Source organism: Acomys russatus, chromosome 3, assembly GCF_903995435.1.
Source record: "Acomys russatus chromosome 3, mAcoRus1.1, whole genome shotgun sequence".
Taxonomy (NCBI): domain Eukaryota; kingdom Metazoa; phylum Chordata; class Mammalia; order Rodentia; family Muridae; genus Acomys; species Acomys russatus.
This window is the reverse complement of record NC_067139.1, coordinates 49,090,846-49,112,237: the sequence shown is the minus strand read 5'-3', so window position 1 is coordinate 49,112,237 and position 21,392 is coordinate 49,090,846. Positions and strand designations below refer to the sequence as shown.

Below are 21,392 nucleotides of genomic sequence, written 5' to 3'. Positions count from 1 at the left end.
AAAACATCTCAATACAGCATGAAAAAGTTCCATAGGGCAAGTGACAGGGCCACTGCTCACAAGCAGCCTGCATGCAGTCCCCACACTCAAGCAAGGAACCAGGCTCTGAGCTGAGCCCCAGGCCCTCGCTGTCTGTCTTCCTACCCACCACTTTGTGGCTCTGCTCCCCTCACTCAGCTGCTCTGAGTGATCTATACCTGCTCTAGCCACATGACAACAGCTGCAAAGTCCTCTGACACACTGCAGATGTAAGGTGTCTTGCCTTTGCGTGGAGACCCATCTGGCCACAAGCGTTTGGCCATCAGCTGTGTCAGTTTCTACCAAACCACAGTTCAGTCACCAAACCCTATGGGCTTTGTCCTCTAGCCCTACGATGCACCTACCATTTCCCAGTCTATGCTCAGCTCATCACTCACAGTTGCCTGGGATACCCAAAGTGTCTTGGATAGCAGATGGCATCTCCCCTTCCCTCTCCTGGTCCTTCTCTCCAGCTCCAATATTTATGTACTCATGTACCTGTGGCCATTGTTTGAAGGGACCAGAAAACATCCCCTCTCAGGTGTACCCCATAAAAAGACCTCTCCTCGGTCCCAGGGAGCACTCAGCAGCAAGGACCCCTAACCACATCACTGCAGAGGCTCCACAGATGGACCAGAAGATCACCTGATCACCATGCTTAGAAGACTTCCATCTTTCTCATCCAGCCTTCAAGATTGTCGTCAATTGTCCTTTCACTGAGATGTCAAGACCTGTGTTCCAGGTACTGAACTAGGTACAAAGAGGATGACTAGCAGACCAGAATCTGCCTCTGAGATAGATTGTGGGACTAGTGATGGAGATGCACATCCAACAAAGGATCATTCACAAGGTATCAGTGCACATCTGTGGCTTTCAAAGGGCAGGCCAGGTAGAGGGAAGAGTAGATCAGAAAGGTTTCTGTAGAAGTCAGGGGCACAGTTCAGCTGATAAAGCTTAGAACCCTGAGTGCCATCCCCAGATGCCACTTAAGAAAGTTGGGAGCACTGACAGACTTGTAATTCCAGTGCTGCAAGGCAGACACAGAAAGAGCCCTGGGGCTTTCGAGCCAGACAACGTGGCCTGTTTGGCAAGCTCCAGCCAGTGAGAGGCCCTGTTTCAAAAAGCAAGGTGAACAGGCCCTGGAAAATGGCATTTGAGGTTGTTCTATGGTCTCCAGGCATACCTATAAATCTATGGCACATCCCCACCCCAAACACACACAGAGACAGGCACACAGACACACATGCACACACACATATATGCACATATATATGTATGTATATACATATACATACACAGATATATGAGAGAGTGTGTCACTGTTAAAACATGGTCACTGAGAAATATGAGATGGAGAACTCAACAGGGATGAAAAAGGAGAGGGGAGAAGGCACTTCCAGGCAAAGGGGCTATATCCACAAAGTCCTGTGGTAAAACGGGCAACATCCACTAGGATATGAGAGGCCTGCAAGGCCAGAGGGTAGAGGTGGGGCAAGGCCATATGGCTGGCATATCCATGAGTGTAGGTTAAACTGTGCATACGTAACAGTGATTCATCCTGCCCCAGCCCATGACTACAAGCCCCATGGTGCCCTCAAGATGCCCTTTCATCTACCTTAAGCGGCCCTTTCAGGGAGGACTGTGAAGTGACTTGGAGAAGAGATGAGTTCTGAGGGTGTCTATGTGTCCATGTGTCAGAGCAGTGGTTGACATAGCTGTGCTTTTTTTGGTCCCGTAACAAATGCTCTTTGAGAGACTGGGTGTTCTCTAAGGAGCATGAAAACAAGGAGCAACCTTGCCAATGTCAAGAAACCCTCAGTCAGAGAGAGGCCCGTGGTGGCCGGGATAGGGGGGCTGCCCAAGCACAGCTATGGTGCTGGGCCAGGGGAAACCCACTACACAGCCTGGCTTTGTGCAGCCAGTCTCTTTCCTGCTACTTTCCCGGATACCTACAGTCTTGGAATCACCCAGGCAAGGCCCCAAGAGAACATGGGTTTCCTAAAAGAGGTTCAGACTCTTCCTTCAGCAGAGCCCTGCTCTGTTTTACTTCTTCTTCTGAAGATCATACATCCCTCATCCCCGCCCCCCACCCCCCGGGCTCCTGGTAGCCTCTTCACACACACGAAGTTGAGCTATTACTAACAACTTCATATTTAAACTCAACAAATGGCATGCTGAGTCTAAAACAGAGTGACCTAAACCGGGGAGGAGGCTCACAGGCAAGGAGCCTGGCCTTCACACTGGGCCCCTCTGCCCTGAGCCCCTTCCCTGAGTGGCCCCTGGTGAGCGCTGACAAGTGTGGCTACCAAATGTGAGGCCTCCCTCCTCACATTTGGTAACATCACAACCCCAGGCTCTCCACTGGGCTGCGCCACCAGCCGCCCTGCCTCTAAGGCCTGTGCTGTGGACTTCCCTGCCCTCTGGCTGGAGACCCTGGACGTAAGGAGCCCTTGCAGCCTCTTAGCCACCAGACCCAATTCCACTGCAGCATCCTTTTCAAGCACTTAACAGCCTCCTCACTGTCCTAGAAACAAGATCAGGATGATTTCCTCAGACAATCCTTCTATTCTTTCAGTACAAGGCAATGGTGATAGACTTAGCAAAAAGCATTCTTACTTTCATAGCAACACTAGGGCAGTAGGCGGAGAACCTTCTGTGGCCACACCCCCACAGCTGAGGTGCTGTTAGGCTATGCCCATGGCAATGAAAGTTTTGCATCCTCTCCAATTCAAGTAAACCCCAGAGTCGATTCAAAGCCAGGTGGGTCCCGAGGCCTCCATAGGCCACAGGAAGAGTCAGTACGTGGCCAGATTTTCCTGGTGTAAACAGCATGCCTCTGTTTTCTAAAGAGACACAGATCCTAGCAGATGACAACACAATAATGACAAGTAAGATCTCCAAGCCCTCTAAAAATACCAAGGTTAGCAGGGGTATAGGAAGGTCTAACCTGGTCTTTGAAGTTCCGTGGCATTCAAGAGAGGAAACTTTCCTTCCTACTGCTGGTGATGCTTGTGAGATTTGCAGACACACCCACCAATCAACAACTTCCCTTGCATCAAACACGTCTAACGCAGCATTCAATCCCAGGCAACCCCTTCACCCTCGTCTCCGGTTGGGATTTCTACTTGCGTGCATTTGACTCATCTGTACCTTTATTCAATGTGCCTTCCTCTTTTTCTAACAGTGACTGGGTGCGGGGACACATGTGCCTTTGTGCTTGTATGTGGAAGACAGAGAATAATTTACAAGAGTCTGTTCTTGCCTTCCATCAAGTGGTTCCTGGGGATCAAACTTTGGTAACCGGGCTTGGGGACAAGTGCCTTTACAAAGCCACCTCAGAGGCCCTCATTCATCTCTGTATTCATTTCTCTGCCCTTTTACTCAGTAAATATGTGTTAGGTTCTGACAAAGAATCAGAGTCAAAGGAATCTGATTTCTTCTCGAGGAAACAGCAACAGCAACCCAGTATTTACTGCACCCTGGGCGCTGTGAGTGCAGCGTGTGAGCACTGTGGGAACCAGCCTGTCAGACATGGGTGGCAAAGATCAAACTGGAGGAGCAGAGCTGGACTTGATAGCTAAGTGGGGGGGGGGGCACTGCAGCAGTGGGGGGTCCTCTAGCCACACACATGCTGCCTGCCACCCGGCACTGTCACCACTAACTTGTGAAGAAGGGGCCCTGTCTGTCCTGCTTGCTTTGCTGGAGGCAGGATGTGTCAGTTCATAAAGTATTTGTTGACTGAGTATGCGGATTTCGCCATATGATCTGGAAGTCAGGGCACAGAAGCTGTGGCCTTTTGCATTATATCCATTCTGGCAGCACCTCCATTACAGTAGCATGCGGTGAGCATCAAGCCTTTGATAAATGTCACACAGAATCAAGTATGGCCTTGTTACTACCACCAAGAGCCATCAAATATCACTTGGCAAAGAAGACATGTACCGTGTGCACTCCTGCTCCAGGAACATGTGATCCCCTGAGCCATACATAAAAGCCCGTGTCTGAAATTATTACTGTTATATGAGTTTTGTGTTTTGCTTTTCTCTTTTTTTAATTCGGTGCCCAGGAAGCATGAAAGGTGATATGTGGCCATTTGAAAAGGCCAAGAAATGTGAAACAGTGGGATTGAGCATGAGTTCCCCAGGGTCACGCTATGCTGCACTGGCAATGTATGGGTGCCACACAGCAGGTGGCAGCACTTAGCTGTGTTTACCCCAGTGTGCCACTGAAGGCTTGTTTCCATCTGGCCCTCAAAGGCCACTAAGACATGCAGGAGCCATGCCTGGGCATGTCAGTTCACACAGGTCCAGATGCTAGTTTTCAAGTAGAAACAGACTCGCACATGGAAAGCAGACACAGTGGGGTTGGGTTGGAATGGAGCAGTGCTGCCTGCCTCATAGCACTGAGTTGAATGCCCAGTGCTGGGAAACCAAAGAGAAAGCACCTGTAAGTCCACAAGCACTGAACATGCTGAACAGTTCTCACAACTGTTTCCGAAAAACAGTGAACTCCAGCTAGAAACAACTGCAAGCCGACTTCAATGCATACATTGAGAGGAAGAACATTTCGGTTTCCCTAAAGTTTCTTTTTTTCTTTCTTTCTTTTTTTTTCCAATACACTTTGCCCCATTCATCTTTGGCATCATTTGACAAATTTGTGCTTCTTTTCTGGAAATAAATAAACTTTCCAAACTCACAAAAGGAAATGCCACTACAAATAATAATACATGGAAGGCTGCCTCTTTGTAGAAACACAATGAAACCACCCAGGCAGCTGTTGCAAGCTCTGTGGCAGCTTCCGCCTTGAGGCGACTGCCCCTTTGTGGTGACATGCTTCATCGGCTACAGAGGCTGTGTTAGCAGTGTTGCCAAGCACAGTCACACTTCATCCAGTTTCCTAAAATATGGGACTGCTATATACTTAGATAAAAATTAATGCAATAGCATTTTCATAAGACCCTAGTCCCTCTTAACATTGAGTCTAATGGCCACTTTTTGATAAACAGTGATGGATGATGATTAAACAGTGTAGAACTATTGCATCTAAGACACTGTTCAAGAGTTATATAAAGGCTCTGGGTTATTGTGTTAGTCAGAAAATCATCTTCTACTCCATGGCGATGATAATGCCATGCAATGCCCTGGCCACGCCATCACTGTGATAGTAAAACCACAGTAGACTGTGCCCATGGGCTGCCCCCAGCCTCTCAGTGTAGTTTTCTTATGCTGCCTCACTCAAGCTAAAATGTCCAGAAAGAAGGAAGCACTTTTAGATTAACTACTGCTAAATGGAGCTCTAATAATTATTAAGTCAACAGGTTGAGCAACAAGAGGCAAGGAAAGAAAAATAAAGTGAACACTTGCTCATTCTGCTAAATCCAAGTTCCTTTTCTAGGGACCCTGGGGCAACCCGAGTCAACGTAAAAAGAAAGTGTGTTGCTATGACTATTGTTTATACCTAATTAGTGTAGCTAGCCTGGCCACCTGATCATGCATGCTTATCTCCTGCAATTCTCAAACCCTTGCTAAAATATGGTCAGGGACTGTCTCTGAGAACGGGTATGGCGATAGCAGAGGATGATATGTAGCAGTGACACCTTGGAAGATGGTGAGGAGAGACACGATGGTGACAGACCTGGCCGAGCACAAGGAAGATCAAAGGCCATTCAAAAGTCAAAGGCATTCACCCCGCAGAAGCAAAGATGAAGTCCCAGGTCCCCGCCTGCCCACACAGTGCCTTGGATACCAACAGGAAACAGATGCATTGCTATGCACCAAGCAGCAGATGGCAGAGCTTAAGAGAACTCAGTGAAAATCATAGTCCTCTGAGCCCTGCCAAGCATGTGCCTCCCAGAATGGCAATACAGCAGCAGGCCATGGGGGATGGGCCAGGTGATGGACAACTTCTTTGGAGCAAGGCTTGGATGGATTCCAACTTCAGGATCTCTGAAGAAATCTCCACCATGCTACAAGTCCCCAAGTGACGGCCTAGGCTAGAACACAGAGTGGCTCTAACCACTGTTTCCCATCTCTTCTGCAACATTAAAGGCAGCTCTTTATTACCAGAGGCACAAGGAAAACATCTAACAGGAAAAAGCTCAGACTAAGCAAGGGGAAACAAAGATGGCCCAGAAATTACAGAAGCCATGAAGGCTGTCTACCTTACACTGGGAGGAATAACCAGGTATCCCTAGTCCATAACTGTAGCCTCTATATTCAGGATGTTGATGCAAGAGGAAAGAATAGGAGCAAATGAAAAGGTTCAAGGTAATGGCTATGCACCAGACCTAAAAATAGTCCAGGCTACATTGCTACAGTGGCTACAAAAGTAGGGTATCCAAGAATAGGAAATTAGAAGTTTCCCTGAACTACCCTGTGAACACCGTGCAGATAAAGCTCAAAATCCTCATGGAAGGCCTGAGAAGAGATAGAAAACTAGAAACACAAACAGAAAGGAAGGCAGCCAGTCGCTGGAAGGAAAACAAAGAAGGTTTATAAGAAAGTACAGGTAATTAGTACTGGGTAATAACCGCACAGTGATAATGGTATAAACACTGAGTATTGGTTTAATCCTGAGTTATATTGATAGGATGGTAGATGGGCTGACAGAGAAAGTCAATACCCTAAGGAAATGAAACAAACAAACAAACAAACAAACCACAGAAGTAACCTTTTTTGAAGCCACAGAACTAGGATTTGAAAACAGGTGGGCCAAGTAACTTCATTAACATTGTGACACTGTTTTATGCCTTGAAATAAAGTGTAAATATAAAAACAAAGTTTTTATAAGAATCAAGTTTCTACAACAGAATTTAAATTCAGTATACAGCCAAAGGAGATGATCGTAGCTAATCCAACAGGAAAATAACATGTAGAGTTAGTTGTTACTCAGAAAAAAATACCACCTGAATGGGTATGTAAGAGGAGTTTAGTATTTTTTCTGGGATATAACATAATCTACTTCAAGCTCATAGTTTTTAATAATACCCAATTAATAGTAATTAGTTTAAAATCTGAGATAAATGGAAATAAATTATAAGAATTATTAAGTAAAAGCAAAAAAGATTTACAAAAAAATTATCATAAACACAATTATGGTTGATTTCAAGTGATTAAGCAAATGTTGTCAAAATAAAGATTCACATTGTTTGATCTAATCCTTTTTTATTATTATTGTTGTTGTTGTTGTTATTTCTTAATTCATTGATTTGAAAATGTTTCCAAGTGATTTTGCCTTGAAGGTTTATCTAAAGGGTTTTTTTTTTAAACTAATATGTGTTAGCATACTGCCCCCAGTCTGCCTAGCAACCTATGAAATCTTTATCTGCCTGCCACTAGATGGACTAGCTGACCACTATATAAAAAGGGGAAACCCACCATGCCTCTCTCTCTTACCTTTCTCTCCCTTGCCCTCTTGCCCCTTTCTTACCTCTTACCTCCCTCTCTTGTTCCTGTGTTCTCTTCTCTCTTGTTCTCTCTCTCCTCTCTCTCCCTCCCTCCCTCTCTCTCTCTCTCTCTCTCTCTCTCTCTCTCTCTCTCTCTCTCTCTCACACACACACACACACACACACACACACACACACACCTCCCCTATAATAAACTTCTCCATATCATATCTGTTGTGTGGAATCTTATATTTCATTCTTAAAAGTCTGTCCTACTTTCTAAAATTTGGCCAATAAATTTCAATCCTGATTTATGAATAAATGTGGGTATGGAAGGTGTCCATTTATGGAGTAGCCTCGGGAATAATTATATATTCAGAAAGCAAGTGAAATGTTGAGTGTCCCTTCCATTGTGGAGTACTCAGAGCTGCAGCCTCAAATCGGTGCCGAAACTATCCACTGGCAACGACCATGAAAAACATTAACACCACTAGTTTATTTTTTATTTTGTTAATTGTTCTTTAATTTCTTGAGATTTATAATTACATCACTCCCCCACTTCCCTTTCTTACCTCTAAAACCTTCCATATACCCTTCTCCTTGTTCTCTTTCAAATTCGTGGCCTCTTCTTTTTCATTAAGTATTGTCACATGCATGCATGTATGTGAATACATATATATGTACATATACATATATATATATATATGTATGTATTCCTAAATCTTTAGGTACTACCCAACCTGACCAGTCTGCATAACATTACTTGTATCTTGTAACATTACAGAAAACCACAATCAATCAAAATGCCAAGTTATAGAGCCCAATCCCAAAGCCCAGGAGTCCTTGTAGAAGAGGGTGCAGAAAAATACATAAAAGCCAGAAAACGAGGGATTTTGCTGTGAGACTATGTTTCCTAAGAACGTCAGAAGCTACATGTCTAATCTCACTCCTGGGCAACATGATTGGAGAAAGGCAACAACAGTCATCCAAAAGCAAACGGCGGGGGGGGGGGGGGGGGGGGGGGGGCGGGGAAGCCGCAAACCCACACAAAGAACTACTGGCATGTGAGGAATTCTCAGAGAGGGAGAAATGGCCTTCCCAGGGAAGAGCATACCAATTGGCTATCCAATACCAAATGGCCAGCCTCATTTCGTGTTTTAAAGCATCCCCTTCCATCCCTTTCTGTAGAACCTGCTGTGCCCTACAGTATCATTGTCATACTGTAGCACGGAGAGTGTCTTACGTCCCAGCAGTGTGTTATCAAGCATTCTTTTGCTGTAGGGATCTCAGAGTCAAACTATGTAGTCTCCCTTGTAGCTCATGAATCATAAATACCAAGAAGAAAAAAAAAATTCAAGGGAAAAGCAAAAGAAAGGTAGCACATCACACTAGACTAAAATGCAGTTCGCTACAGAGAGCTGGAAAAATGTAGGGATGAAAAATAAACCTTCTAACTTAGGGGAATTTTTTAATTTATTCATTTATTATTTTGGAGACAGGGTCTGCCTAGGCCTGGTTTGCCTCAGGTTCAAAGAACCCACCTGCCTCTGCCTCCCAAGTGCTGGGATTAAAGGTGTATGCCACCACACCTTGTCTTAATTAATGGAATTTGATCTACTGTTGTGCGAAAAGACCAAACAAACAATCTATGTCAACGGATACAAATGGGTATCCTTTCATAGGCCTGCAAGTCTGTCCCCTGTAAGACAGACTGCGATAAAGTGGTTCAAAGCAATGTGCTTAATTACAAAAGCTTCTGTTCATGAGGTAGAAAGAAAACACTCAGGAAGCATTAATTGGGGAATTAAATTAAACACAGAAGCATCCTAAGAGTACCATATTCTCTCATGTGAGCAAAACAGTGATTTGGAAGAGTATTGGAGCTACCCAATATTGTGTAAGCACTACTCTCTCATGGATATGGAAAGTAATTAAAATTTAACAAAAGCATTTTGGTCTTGTTTCGTTTTGCTTTCTTGATAAAGGGTGTCATCTGGCACAGGCTAGCCTTAAACATACTATATAGCTGAAGTCGGCCTTGAACTTCAGATCCACCTGCCTCCACCTTTCAAGGGCTGGGTTACAGGTGTGCACCCCTACACCCAGTGCAAAATTTAATAAAGTCTCAAAGGTCACTGCCTCAGCCACACAGGCCACATCCCCCTTGTTCAGAGGTATCACATGGTCAGGGCCTACTTCACTGGACAACTCAGAGACAACATTTCCATCCACGCCAAAGGTTCTACTGGCCATAAATGACTGCTCTGAAGTGTGGGCCTACTCTGGACTAATATTGAGAAATTCTTCCGTTAAAAAGTTGAAGACTTTTATACTTACTAACTGTCACTTTGTCCTTATCTCCCAGCATAATGTTGTTTGGTGTCAGATCTCTGTGGACAATCCTCTTCTCCTTGTGTAGGTACCGAAGAGCTAAGCAGAGCTTGAAATAAGAATGAAAGCAAGTTTGATTCACGTTGTGTATGCGACCAATGGTGCATCTCTAAGGCAACCCAGAACTTTGCTATATAATGAAATTCTCCATGAAGGGAGAAGGGTACCTGTATAAAGATTTTCCACAGTCTTTCTTCAGTGAAATGGTGCTGTTTTTCCTTCAAAGAACTAAAGTGCTCTCCGAGAGGGGCTCCTTCGATCAGCTCCATAACGATATACAATCTGTCATCTGTGCAGAAGCACAAAAGGGTCACAGAAATTTAAAGTTAATGAAGAAGCCTGGTAAACCTTCCGAGATTGTAGCCCATGTTTTCCAAAGAGTGTGTGGAGCATAAAACTAAAAACTTAGTGGCAGGAACCAGTGAACTGTAGCAGAGCACAGAGCTGGCATTGGGGCCCTCACAGGCCAGCAGCAACTTCCCTGGCTCCAGCCTTACCACCCCCACCGCCACCTACACCACTGCCACCACCACCACCACCACCCACTCTGGCAAATATAATCATTTTCTGGGCACGCCATGGAATGGCTAGAAGGTGCCAAAGACAACAAGCCAGCTGTCCCATGTCATGGGCACTGCCTCTTAGCTCCTCAGATCATTTAAGACACTCAGAAAACTGCATTATAAACTGCATTCCGTACAGTCACATAGATTACATCATAGAAACTTAGCCTAGGATCATGTATGACGTTGCAAGGATACAGACGAAAACTCCACCCATAACAGGACCCCTCGAGCTGGGGGTTCCAATTCTGGGTCCTTTTTTTTTTTCATACCCTCTTCTAAAGCCAACTTGAACTATTATCAGTGGTATGTGGCATGTGCCTTTTCTGACTGTCTGTTATACATACACAATGTATCTGCAAAGGACAGACACCTCCCATGCTGCCATGCAGCTGGCTTTGCCACAGTCTTACACTGCAGCAGGAGGAATGCCTACATACGACTACTCTTCCTGTTGGTTCCCATGGGGTTGCCCAATGGGGATCCATTCTGTTAGTTACTATCTTTCTTGCAGACATTTACAGCTCCAAAGCCTCACAATTCCAAGAAATACGTATTGTCTGCACTATGCTTAGTTACAGCTTTATTTTCATTTTCTCACTTAATAGTCTCCTTCATTGTAGCTTATAACCTGCTAATCACATTTTACATATTTTAAGTTACCTCCAATTCATCTCGGAAGCTGTCAGGTTTTTTAAGTGTTTTGGTTTTGTGATGAGTTATACTTATCTCTTCAGTATAAGTCAGGGGCTACCAATGATGGCTTTAATTACAGGAAATTAAACTAGTATTAAGGACTGTCTAATTCATCGAGAGAAGGGAAATGGGTAAAACCATAACAGATGCTCTACCATGCACAGTGGTGTTTTTTTTTGTTTTCTTTTGAGACAGGGTCTCTAGAGCCCTGGCTGTCTTGGAACTCACTATGTAGACCACACTGGCCTCCACCACACAGAGCCTGTCTCTGCCTCCAAGTGTACTGGGATTAAAGGTGTACACCATAATGCCTAGTTTAGAAAGGTTTCTTAATATTAGTGCTGGTAAATTTGGCAGCAAGTGAGCCCCACAACTACCACCTGTCTTGCTGCCAATCTTCCTGCACGCAGAAATATGTTAGTATTCCGTGTTACTGATCATTAAGTTCAATGCTTACTTCACTTATAAACACTTATAAACAAATGATTACCTGGCTTTGTCTCCATCCTACTGGCAGGAAACAAGCCTGCAGGCCTGCAGGCTCAGCCGGGACTCTGTCGCCACCTGGTGGCACCTACTGAATTTTGTGAGAAAAAAATCTAGAAGGCAGAGCCCAATCCTTTTTTTTTTATTTGGAGGTGGAAAAATGTCACTAGACACAACACAAGCTGCTGTGAGCTCGCAAAGCAGAAAACATCATTCTTTAGTTCCTTTCTCTCTCAATCCTAGCCAGCCCTTTTTTGTACAGTAATTTAATTTTTTTTTGTTCATTCACATTATGTTTCTATATGATGGGGATCAAAGTATTTTAACTACTTTCAGATCATCACTTATAAAATTATTTTGCTGCCTAAGAAAGCAATGCTTGTCATTGTTTGTTAATAAAAGTGTAAAGAAAATAATTGAATACATTTACTTTCTGACAATATAATAAAGTGTATGTAAGTAACAAAGATGTTTCCTTAATCAGAAGCACAATTCATACTTACTTTCCAAAAATGTTTTATAATAACGTACAACGTTGGGATGATAAAGCTGTAAGAAAATAATTAACATTTATCAGACTGTTTTGAAACACAAGATTTTTTTTCTTGATTACTAGATTTTGTAAACTGCAGTTATGTCTAAGACTAAAACTGTCAGCTAACATTTAAGGTTTGATGACTTTTTAAAGTATATTGCTTTTAAGTTAATGAAGATGTCAGTGTCCTCCATGCCTTGGAGAATGAGGCTGGAAGCTACTGCACTTCCTAACGTGGAGAATTTTAGAACTAAACAGTTCCTTATCGATGCACATAGTATGCCCTGCCGTAATGTCGCGCCTCAACTACACATGCAGGGAGAACCTGTCAAAAAGAGAAAACGGATGTAAAATGTCTGCAACTATTTATTTATATGTGGTTTCTGGGGAAAGTGTCTCATTTTAGAAACATGGCCATTATGTTTATAAGTGGTGTATGCCTCTGTGTGCCCCTTTGAGGAGGGCCCAGCTAGCTGCTACCCACAAACACCCAGCAGGCTCACAGCCAGTAGAGGCAGAATAGCTGGATGTGGCTTTCCAGGCAGAGGCGACATCTATCAGCCAGCCTCTCATACAGCCAGGAGTGGGCCTGTCCCTTAGCTCATACCAGGGTACGCGAAAGGAGCCTGCAGACTGCATGTAAGCCTTCAACCCTGGGCGTGCCCCATCCTGCTCTTCTTCCCACCTGGGATATGACAGTGTCACCAAGATGCATGGAACAGAAAATAACACCAATGCATCCCTCTCTCTTGGAGACTGCTATATGTAAGAAAGGTGACTCACTGTAGCGTGAAGCCACTTCTGTATGCCTGGTAGTTCCAAGGCTCTGTGGTACTGTGGGTTCATTGTCATCCCTTTCACAAATAGGATCTCCCCTTCCAGCCCCATTCCTAACATTCTTTTAATCCATGACTTCCTTCTTTTAGGTTCAGGTGGCTTGCTTCCACAGTGAGGGAGCAAGTATATAACCTTCAATGACCTCAAAGTCTAAGTGGAGGCATCCTCATTGGCCTCCTCTGGATACTTTTTGTTAGGAACAAATTAGTGGTATATATATATCGTGACCCCAAGCCCTAGCTCATGAGCAAGGGCACATCCAGCTTTGGGACCTAATTGAAACAATAGATGGTCTCAATGAATAAAGACCACATGTGTGCTGTCCCTTATGCTTCAACCCAGACACCATGCAAATGTGACTGTAGAAATCTGAGAACAGTGAGCCTCGGAGTTTTCTGGGGCTTAGAAAAAGAAAATGCACAAATAAGGAAAGCTGGGAAAGAAACCAGCATGTTCTTAGATCACAAAATAAATCCTGCTTCTCTTCTGTGTTCTTTTTCCCTCAAATAATCCTTCATAATAATAGCTCATTGAGCTGTCATATCCCACCAGCATACACTGCTGATGCTAATAAAACTAACCCTGAGGATAGCAGGGCACACCTTTAATCCCAGCACTTTAGGTCAGGTAGCCAGAAGGAGGGGGAGCTCAAGGTCAACCCCGGTGGCAAAGCAAGCTTGAGACCAGCCTGGACTACACAAGCCTGGTCTAGTAGAGAAAAAGGACACAGAACCCACATTTTAAATCTAATAAGCCAGAGTTGAGGAGTGTCAGCAGTTTGAATTTACTCGAATAGAGTAGGGGGTGTCTTTCTCCTAGTCCTGTGCCCTAGCTCAGTAGCTAAGCACTGACTTTGGGGTGTCTTTTTCCTAGTCCCGTGCACTAGCTCAGTAGCTAAGCACTGACTTTGGGGTGCCTTTTTCCTAGTCCTGTGCCCTAGCTCAGTAGCTAAGCACTGACTTTGGGGTGTCTTTTTCCTAGTCCTGTGCCCTAGCTCAGTAGCTAAGCACTGACTTTGGGGTGTCTTTTTCCTAGTCCTGTGCCCAAGCTCAGTAGCTAAGCACTGACGATGCTCACAATGAAGACAGAAGGGCTTCTCATACATGGTGTGCTCTGGCTTGTAAGCTCAATTGTTTTGCATCCAAGGCCCTGCTATAAACTCCGAAGAGTTTCCATGGCTCAATAACAAGCTCTAGGAAAAACACTAGTAAAAATATCACTGCACCAATGTCCAGCATTTCACACTGAACTGGTTTATAAACAGCATGGAGAAGTACAGCAGAAGAGGTCAGCTTTGGTGACATTTATGTCAGAGGCATCTCAGAAATAAGGCACATATTTACCTGCTCCTTAATTATTGTTAATTCAGAAACGATGTTCTTCACACTGCTGTCTCGGTCTTTCTTATCCTTTCCAAATGCTGGGTTATGTAAATTGACCTCCTTCATTGCTAGAAGATGTTGACCACTACGCTTTCTAACCTAAAATAAGGGGTGGGGGATTAATTAAATACTCTGATGAGAACTGAGGGTAAGAGAAAGACAGATTAACTAGAATAACAAAATCACATGCTAACCAAGCCACAGCATGAGATTCTGGATGCATTTATGCTAAGCTGAGCTCAGAAATCTGTTATCTTCTGGGCTGGTCTCCACTGCAGTCCTCAGTAGGATTCCCCTGTGCAGGTGCAGAAACACTGGTGTAAATTTATAGACTATGTTGTATCACTGGGACAAGCTAAGCTATTGTGATGATAGTTGAAAGACGCCCTGCCTCAGTCAGTGAGCAGTTACTAGAGCTGAGAGCCAAGGCAATACCCACATAGTTACCATTCTCTATTGGACAAAAACAATCATTCTCATTTTTATTTCTATTTATTCACTAGTTCTCAATGACAAGAAGTCCATTTAAAATGAGTGTGGGGAAAAAACAAACAAATAAATAAATAAATAAAAATAAAATGAGTGTGGAGACCTGGGAAAATGGCTCAGAGGTTAAGAGCACTGACTTTCCTTCCAAAGGTCCTGACCTCAACTCCCTGGCAACCACATGTTGGCTCACAACTGTCTATAGAGATATCTGGTGCCCTCTTCTGGCATGTAGGTGTACATACAGGCAGAATACTGTATAAATAAATAATAAATCTTTTAAAAACAGATTTCTTTAAAAAAAAAAAAAAAAAGTGTGGACATCCAAGTGTAATTTCGAGTTTGTTTTTTAAATATGAGAACTATTATTTTTCAGAGCAGAATCACCTTATACACACAGCCAAAAGCTCCACTTCCAAGATGATCCAACACAGCATAGTCGCCTATGTATTTCAACGGTGCCTTCTTCTGATTGATGCTCTCAATATTCTCAGCAATTTGCCTCAGTTCATCTTCCTACCCGAGTCATAAAAGGAAAAAAGGTTGCTGTGATGCTGTCCACAGAGCAGCCTGCCCAAATACTGGAAACTCAAGACTTACCAAGAGTAAATTCAACTGTGCTACCAAGTCCTCATAAGCACTGATATCACGAACGTAATGTCCTATGTCGATGAAGGTCTCAAACAGGTCAGTGGGGAACAGTCTACAGAGAAGCACACACACTTAATGCGGAGCGTGGGGACAGGGAGCCATTGCTTCCCCTTTGGATGCAGCTCACTCACCACTAACCCAACCTCATTAGGTTATCAGCAGAGTAAAGAAATATTGCGCTCTAGCTTATCATGCAAATTTATTCTGTTGCTGTAGTTCCTGCAGAGTAAGCGATGTTCTCAGAATGCACTGACCAAGTAACTGCTGCAGTTACCTGCACTGCACTTCACACTTAGGACGGGGAGGCGTGGCTCTCACAGTGTTTGTTTCTATGGTAGTAAGAGACATGGTAGCTGAAACAGACTATACTAAGGCCCTGTTTGCAATCTACTTGGGAATACAAACAATAACAATATTTAAAGAGGATGCTCGTTGGATGTTAACTAAAGGCTTAACACTTAGAGCAAGTCATTTGTTACAGTCCTAACTTAACTCCAGGATGTAAATGTTCTTTTAATTTTTAAACGTGTTTTGAAAATAAAATACTAGTACTAAAAAAACTGGAGAGAATTATGCATTTACAAAGTACTAGCTTCAATGGCCTCTTAAAATGTTTGAGCTTGTTGAGCTGGAGAGATGGCTCAGAGGTTAAGAGCACTGACTGGTCTTCCAGAGGTCTTGAGTTCAATTTCCAGCAACCGCATGGTAGCTCACAATCATCTATAATGGGATCTGATGCATACTGTATACATAATAAATCTTTTTAAAAACTGTTTGAGCTTGTTAAAATGGATGGTTTTGGACCATGAAATGAAAGTTTATAATAAATAATTTTCTTTTCTTTCCCCATAAATTCATATATCATATGAAAATAAAGCAACAATAAAGAGTGATCCACACTTTCTCAACCAAGGATTTGATATGATGGCCAGACTTCGCTCATCAATAAAATTCCGGTGAGGTTGTGAACCTGGATTTTGTCCAAAGGGTGTGCATGCCCCATGTGTGTGATGTGTCTGCTCCCTGAGGCCTGTGTTCCCACCATACTCGTCAACTCACCTCTGGCCCAGCCCTGGTTCCCAGCCTACCAGGGGCATCTAAACAAACTCTTGGTTGTTTTAAAGGGAAATGACCAGAGTAACTTTGGGCTGAGTGGTCAAACACAAGTATGTATTTTGAGTCTATCCATTCAAGATGTTTATAGCTTTAGTTAACACCAGAGGCTCGGCAGTTACAAGGTCTGGGCGGAGTTGTGCTAATACAGCCAGTGGTCAGTCATGTGGCCTGTGACGTGGCTGCAGAAGCTGTGAAATCTGTGGAGTCTGGGAAGGCTGCAGTGTGAACGTAGGCGGGCCTAACCAGAGCCTCAGTTTAATCTTCACCCACATCACTCCAAACTCATACCTTTTAAAGAGCGGCCTGTTCCTTTCCATACTGAAGAGAAACCTCAGGGCTCTGAAAGCGTAACACTAGGAAAGGAAAGAGAGCATGATTTGGAAAGGGCAGAGAGCAAATGAAAACATTGCCAGGACCGAGCTACCAGGAAGTAGACATCACGGAGGCTTCCCGATGAGTGGCTGGCCTAAGCTGCAGGCTAAGCTCATAAACAGAAAGAGCTCCTAGCAACCCGGAGGTCCCTCTCCTGTCTGCCCTGCCAATGCTGCAGCATGCTGGAGATGTGGCCCTGCTTCCTCCACACTTCCCATTAATTCCTTTCTAGAAAGTACAAAATGAGCAGAGAGATAAGAAATAACATTTCTTGGCCAAGGAAGCCAAACACCCAAAGACTTCCAGGAACTCAAGTCTCACTCCCAGCTAGCTGCTATGAACACCTCACTGTTCATATGGTTTCTGTGAGAGAGTAACCACTAGAAAATAGGTCACACAAAACCAGAAACAGGTATGACAGATTGGTCTCCTGAATACAATTCTTAGTCATTCTCCAATGAGAATTATTGACTGTCTATCGTTAGATGACTCGGAAAGAGGCCTGAGTGCTTTATTGAGAAAAAAACAAATTTCTGGGACCAGCAAGATGGCTCAGTGGGTAAAGGTATTTGAGGCCAAATCTAATGACCTGAGTTTGATCCCCAGACCCCATGTGGTGGAACAAGAGAGCTAATGCCCACACGTTGTTCTTGGGCACCCATGCGTGCTCCATGGCACAATTGCTTACACACACATGATCACACACAAGTAAGTAAATGTTATTGTATATGTTATATATAAAGAAAAAATGAACTTCTAGTGCTCTTCAGGGGAGAAAGAGAAAGAGGGAAGGAGGAAGAAGGAGGATGTGGAAAAAAGAGGAGTGGAGAAGAGAGTACAACAGAGAAAAGAAGGAGGTGAGGTGTCTCGGTTAGCTATATGGCAAAAGCTAGAGTCATCTGTAGGCATAAGGCTTTTGTATAATTCAAATGCTGATGTCTGTACCCTTGCCCATATCTGGTTACAAGCCTTGTTCTGAGAATCTCCTGTCTCAGTGCTGTATAAACTCTGCTCCCCAGCTGTCCCCTTGTATGCCAATAAAGAAACTTACAGCCAATTGCTCAGCAGGCAAGAGAATAGGACTGGACTTCCTACCAGCCAGAAGAGGAAGAGTTAGAAGAGTAAATAGGGGATTCAGCCATGGGCAGAGGTGCAGGAGAGATGAAGAAGATTCAGCTGGGCAACGGAAGAACTAAAAGGCAAGTAACTTGGGGATTTTGGCAAAGATGAAGTCAGAATAGCACAGAAGGTTAAGAACAGATTTAAAGTGATTAAGATTGTACTGGAAAACCTTATTAAACAAATATAAAATAGTACCAGTTATTTGTGTGACAGCCTGGTTAAGAGAGAAACAAACAGAATTTTATAAAAATAGCCCCAACAGTCATCTGAAAAAAGGGACTCTCAATTGAGAAAATGTCTCCATAAGACCCAGCTGTAGGTTATTTTCTTCATAGGTGATTGATGAGGGAGGGCCCAGCCCATTGTGGGTGGTGCTGTTCCTAGGCTGGTGATCCTCAGTTCTATAGATAGGAAATCAGGCTGAGCCAGGCATAATGAGCAAGCTAGTAAGCAGCACCCCTCCATGGCCTCTGCATCAGCTCCTGCCTCCAGGTTCCTGCCCGGTTTTGGGTTCCTGTCCTGACTTTCTCAGTGACAGACTACAACGTGAAAGTGAAAGCCTTTTCTTCCCAAGCTGCTTTTGGTCATGGTGTTTCCCCAACGTAATATAAACCCTAACTAGGACAGAAGGGGAGGGACCAGGGACCGGGGAGAGGAGGCAAGCCAGGAAGCAGGTACATGTGTGTCAAAATCACCAGTGGAGTGATTGTGGTCTGCTGAATTGAAGATCGGGGATCATCTCATAGAACTGATGATCTGAACACAGAAGGCCCAAACGAAGGCTGCCCAGATTCTGACAGAGAACAAAGGAACATGAAGGGGCCTGGGGAAACTGGCAGAGACAAGAGAGCTTGCAGAACTGTACTCCTTGGAACCCTTTCCAGCTGGAGTTTTAGAATCTCCTTAACAAAGCTCCTGTGTGTGACAGCTGACAGCCTGTGCTGTGCAGGGCAGGGCAGTGATGTGTATCTGCATGCACTAGACTGTATGCACTAGAGAAAGCCCAGCACGTGTTCTCAATGGTAGATCTCCAAAGCCCTTGCCTGACTGCACACAGTAGGACCAAGAGGCTCCGCAAGATTTGGCCACTGCATTAGATAACAATATCAGAGCCCCTTTTAGAATGACCTTCCTTTTGAACAGATACATAAAAGCATGGCAACTGTGCACAATTTTGGTGAAGCACGTGCTGTCTTCACACACATGTGCACTGTGCATTGTGCAAGCCTGAACACACCCATCCCCTCAAGCCCTGGCCATCAATGCTGTTCTACTCCCCTTTGTGACCGAGGAAGAATGATAGAGCAGCTCCACAAAAGTGACTGTTTATCATTCTGGTGTCCCTGGGAACACGGTCCCTAATGCTCACTCCTCAGAAAAGCACAAAGGAGCCTACATAAGTGGGCCTCCTTTTTGCCTTTATCACGCTGTCCCAAGACACACACCCAAGTTCCTCAGCTGCCCACCTGTCCCCATGGACTCTAAATTCTCACCTCTACCCTGTGGTTACCCCTCCTGTGGGGATCCCAGCTACCCTAGAGCAGGTGTGCCCAGAGGCTCCTCATCCCCTTTTAAATCCCTTCTCATCCATCAAAGACATCTCCTGAGTGTTCCTTTTCAAAGCCAAACATTGGTGACCATGGTCCATGTTTAAAGATGACAACCATTTTTGCATTGTTGTATATTCTGGAGTATAAAAAAAATGTTTTGTTTTTTTTTTAAGTACAGCCAATTGATGAACAGAGAAGCCACTGAATAAGCCGCCTATGTCACACATGAAGGAGGTGTGGGGTATTTTGGAGTTTGGTTCTCACACACACTCCTTCTCCAAGCACATTCCCTCATCACCAGCACAGGACCCAGTGGTAAACTAAACAATCCCAAAAGGTACACGCGATTTTATCAAAGTCTCCCAGATTTCAGTGGCCTGAGAGAAAGCTGCAGAAGGTCTTATTACCTGTAGTAGATTAGTTTTTGCTGCATTCTTTTGTTTATTTGGCAAAATTAATTTTGCTATTGTATATACACCATTTTCCTGGAAAAATAAAGAGGTCATATGTCAGAGAGAGGCAAGCATTCAGAAACAGTAAAATGGCCTCACAATAGCAGAAACAAACAGTAAGAACAATACTAAAAGCATCCATGCAATACTTTTAAGTGCCAAAGATTACAAACACCCATAACTTTTTCAAGGCAGGATTATAATAACATTATAAAGTGAGCTACATAAATTTGAGGTGATTTTAATATTATTAAATCAAAGCATGGAGACTATGGACCAACAGAATAAAGGAACTCAAGCATCTTTATCTTCAAGCAATGGGCTGGGATGGTAGTGCAGTCAGAGATGCCGCACAAGCATGAGGACCTGAGTTCAGGCCCCAAACCTGAAGATGAACAAACAATGGGAGGCTGGGAGAGGGGGCTCCATTGTACTCCCAGTGCTGAGCAGGCAGAGGCAGGGGCCCCCTGTGGACCACTGGTCGCCAGTGTAGCCACACCAGTGTGCTCTGTGCCAGCGAAACACCCTGTCTCGGACAAGGCTGGATGATGGAGAGTCAACTAGCAATTAAAAGCACACACTGTTCCTGCAGAGGACCAGAGTTTGGTCCCAAGCCCCGACAATGATGACTCACAACCACTTGTAACTCCAACTCCAGGAAGCCAAGGTCCCCTTCTGTCCTGTGCACAGCCCCACGGGCATACAAATGCATGCATTATTTTTTAATCTTATTTTTTTTCAGAAGTGGACATCTTCTAATGAATGCTACCTCTGGCCTCTGCATACACATGTGTGTGCACCCACACATGTAGATGAACAGGCACATGAAACACAGGCACGCATACATTCCAAAACTACCAAATTCAAACTACATCCCTTTTTAGTTTGGTAACTAGAGAATACCCAGAGATTAACCATTATTTAAAAAAAAATAAGAATTTTTAATAAAAGGAAAACTGAAAAAGACAAACTTGCTAAAGAAATCAAGTTAACTAGAAACCGCACTGTTTTGGGTGTGCCCTGACACACACATGGAGGTGACAAAAACTGGAAGCCTCGGAAGCAGCAAATGAAAGAGTCACCATGAGGCAAGATGGCGATACGCACATGGCTGTAAGGACAGAATGGTGGAGCAGAAGCTTCCCAGGACTCATCAGATCAGTGGCCTTTTGAAGTTCCTGTATCTCCGGGATGACTAAAGAAACATTTAGAAGGAACCTAACAGCAAGTAGTATTGTCAGACTAAAAAGATATTTTATCTCCCAAACAATCAAACCATTCTTGAACAGCCATCTATAGAAAAGAGAATGCAACATGGCCAATTTCAGTTTTGAGAACTCAGGGCACTTTC

General features: G+C 44.0%; 1 protein-coding gene across 1 annotated transcript in view; it reads right to left on the bottom strand.

Moving 5' to 3' along the window:
- Positions 1 to 21,392, bottom strand: part of Nek10 (NIMA related kinase 10) — a 180,826-nt gene that overhangs the window by 113,804 nt on the left and 45,630 nt on the right. The window contains exons 15-22 of the mRNA XM_051140001.1: positions 19,997 to 20,074; positions 16,834 to 16,898; positions 15,379 to 15,481; positions 15,166 to 15,294; positions 14,254 to 14,391; positions 12,042 to 12,087; positions 9,961 to 10,082; positions 9,740 to 9,842 (exon numbers count right to left, since the gene is read on the bottom strand). Of these exons, the coding sequence (XP_050995958.1) occupies positions 9,740 to 9,842; positions 9,961 to 10,082; positions 12,042 to 12,087; positions 14,254 to 14,391; positions 15,166 to 15,294; positions 15,379 to 15,481; positions 16,834 to 16,898; positions 19,997 to 20,074 (784 nt within the window). The remainder of the gene's footprint in view (positions 1 to 9,739; positions 9,843 to 9,960; positions 10,083 to 12,041; positions 12,088 to 14,253; positions 14,392 to 15,165; positions 15,295 to 15,378; positions 15,482 to 16,833; positions 16,899 to 19,996; positions 20,075 to 21,392) is intronic.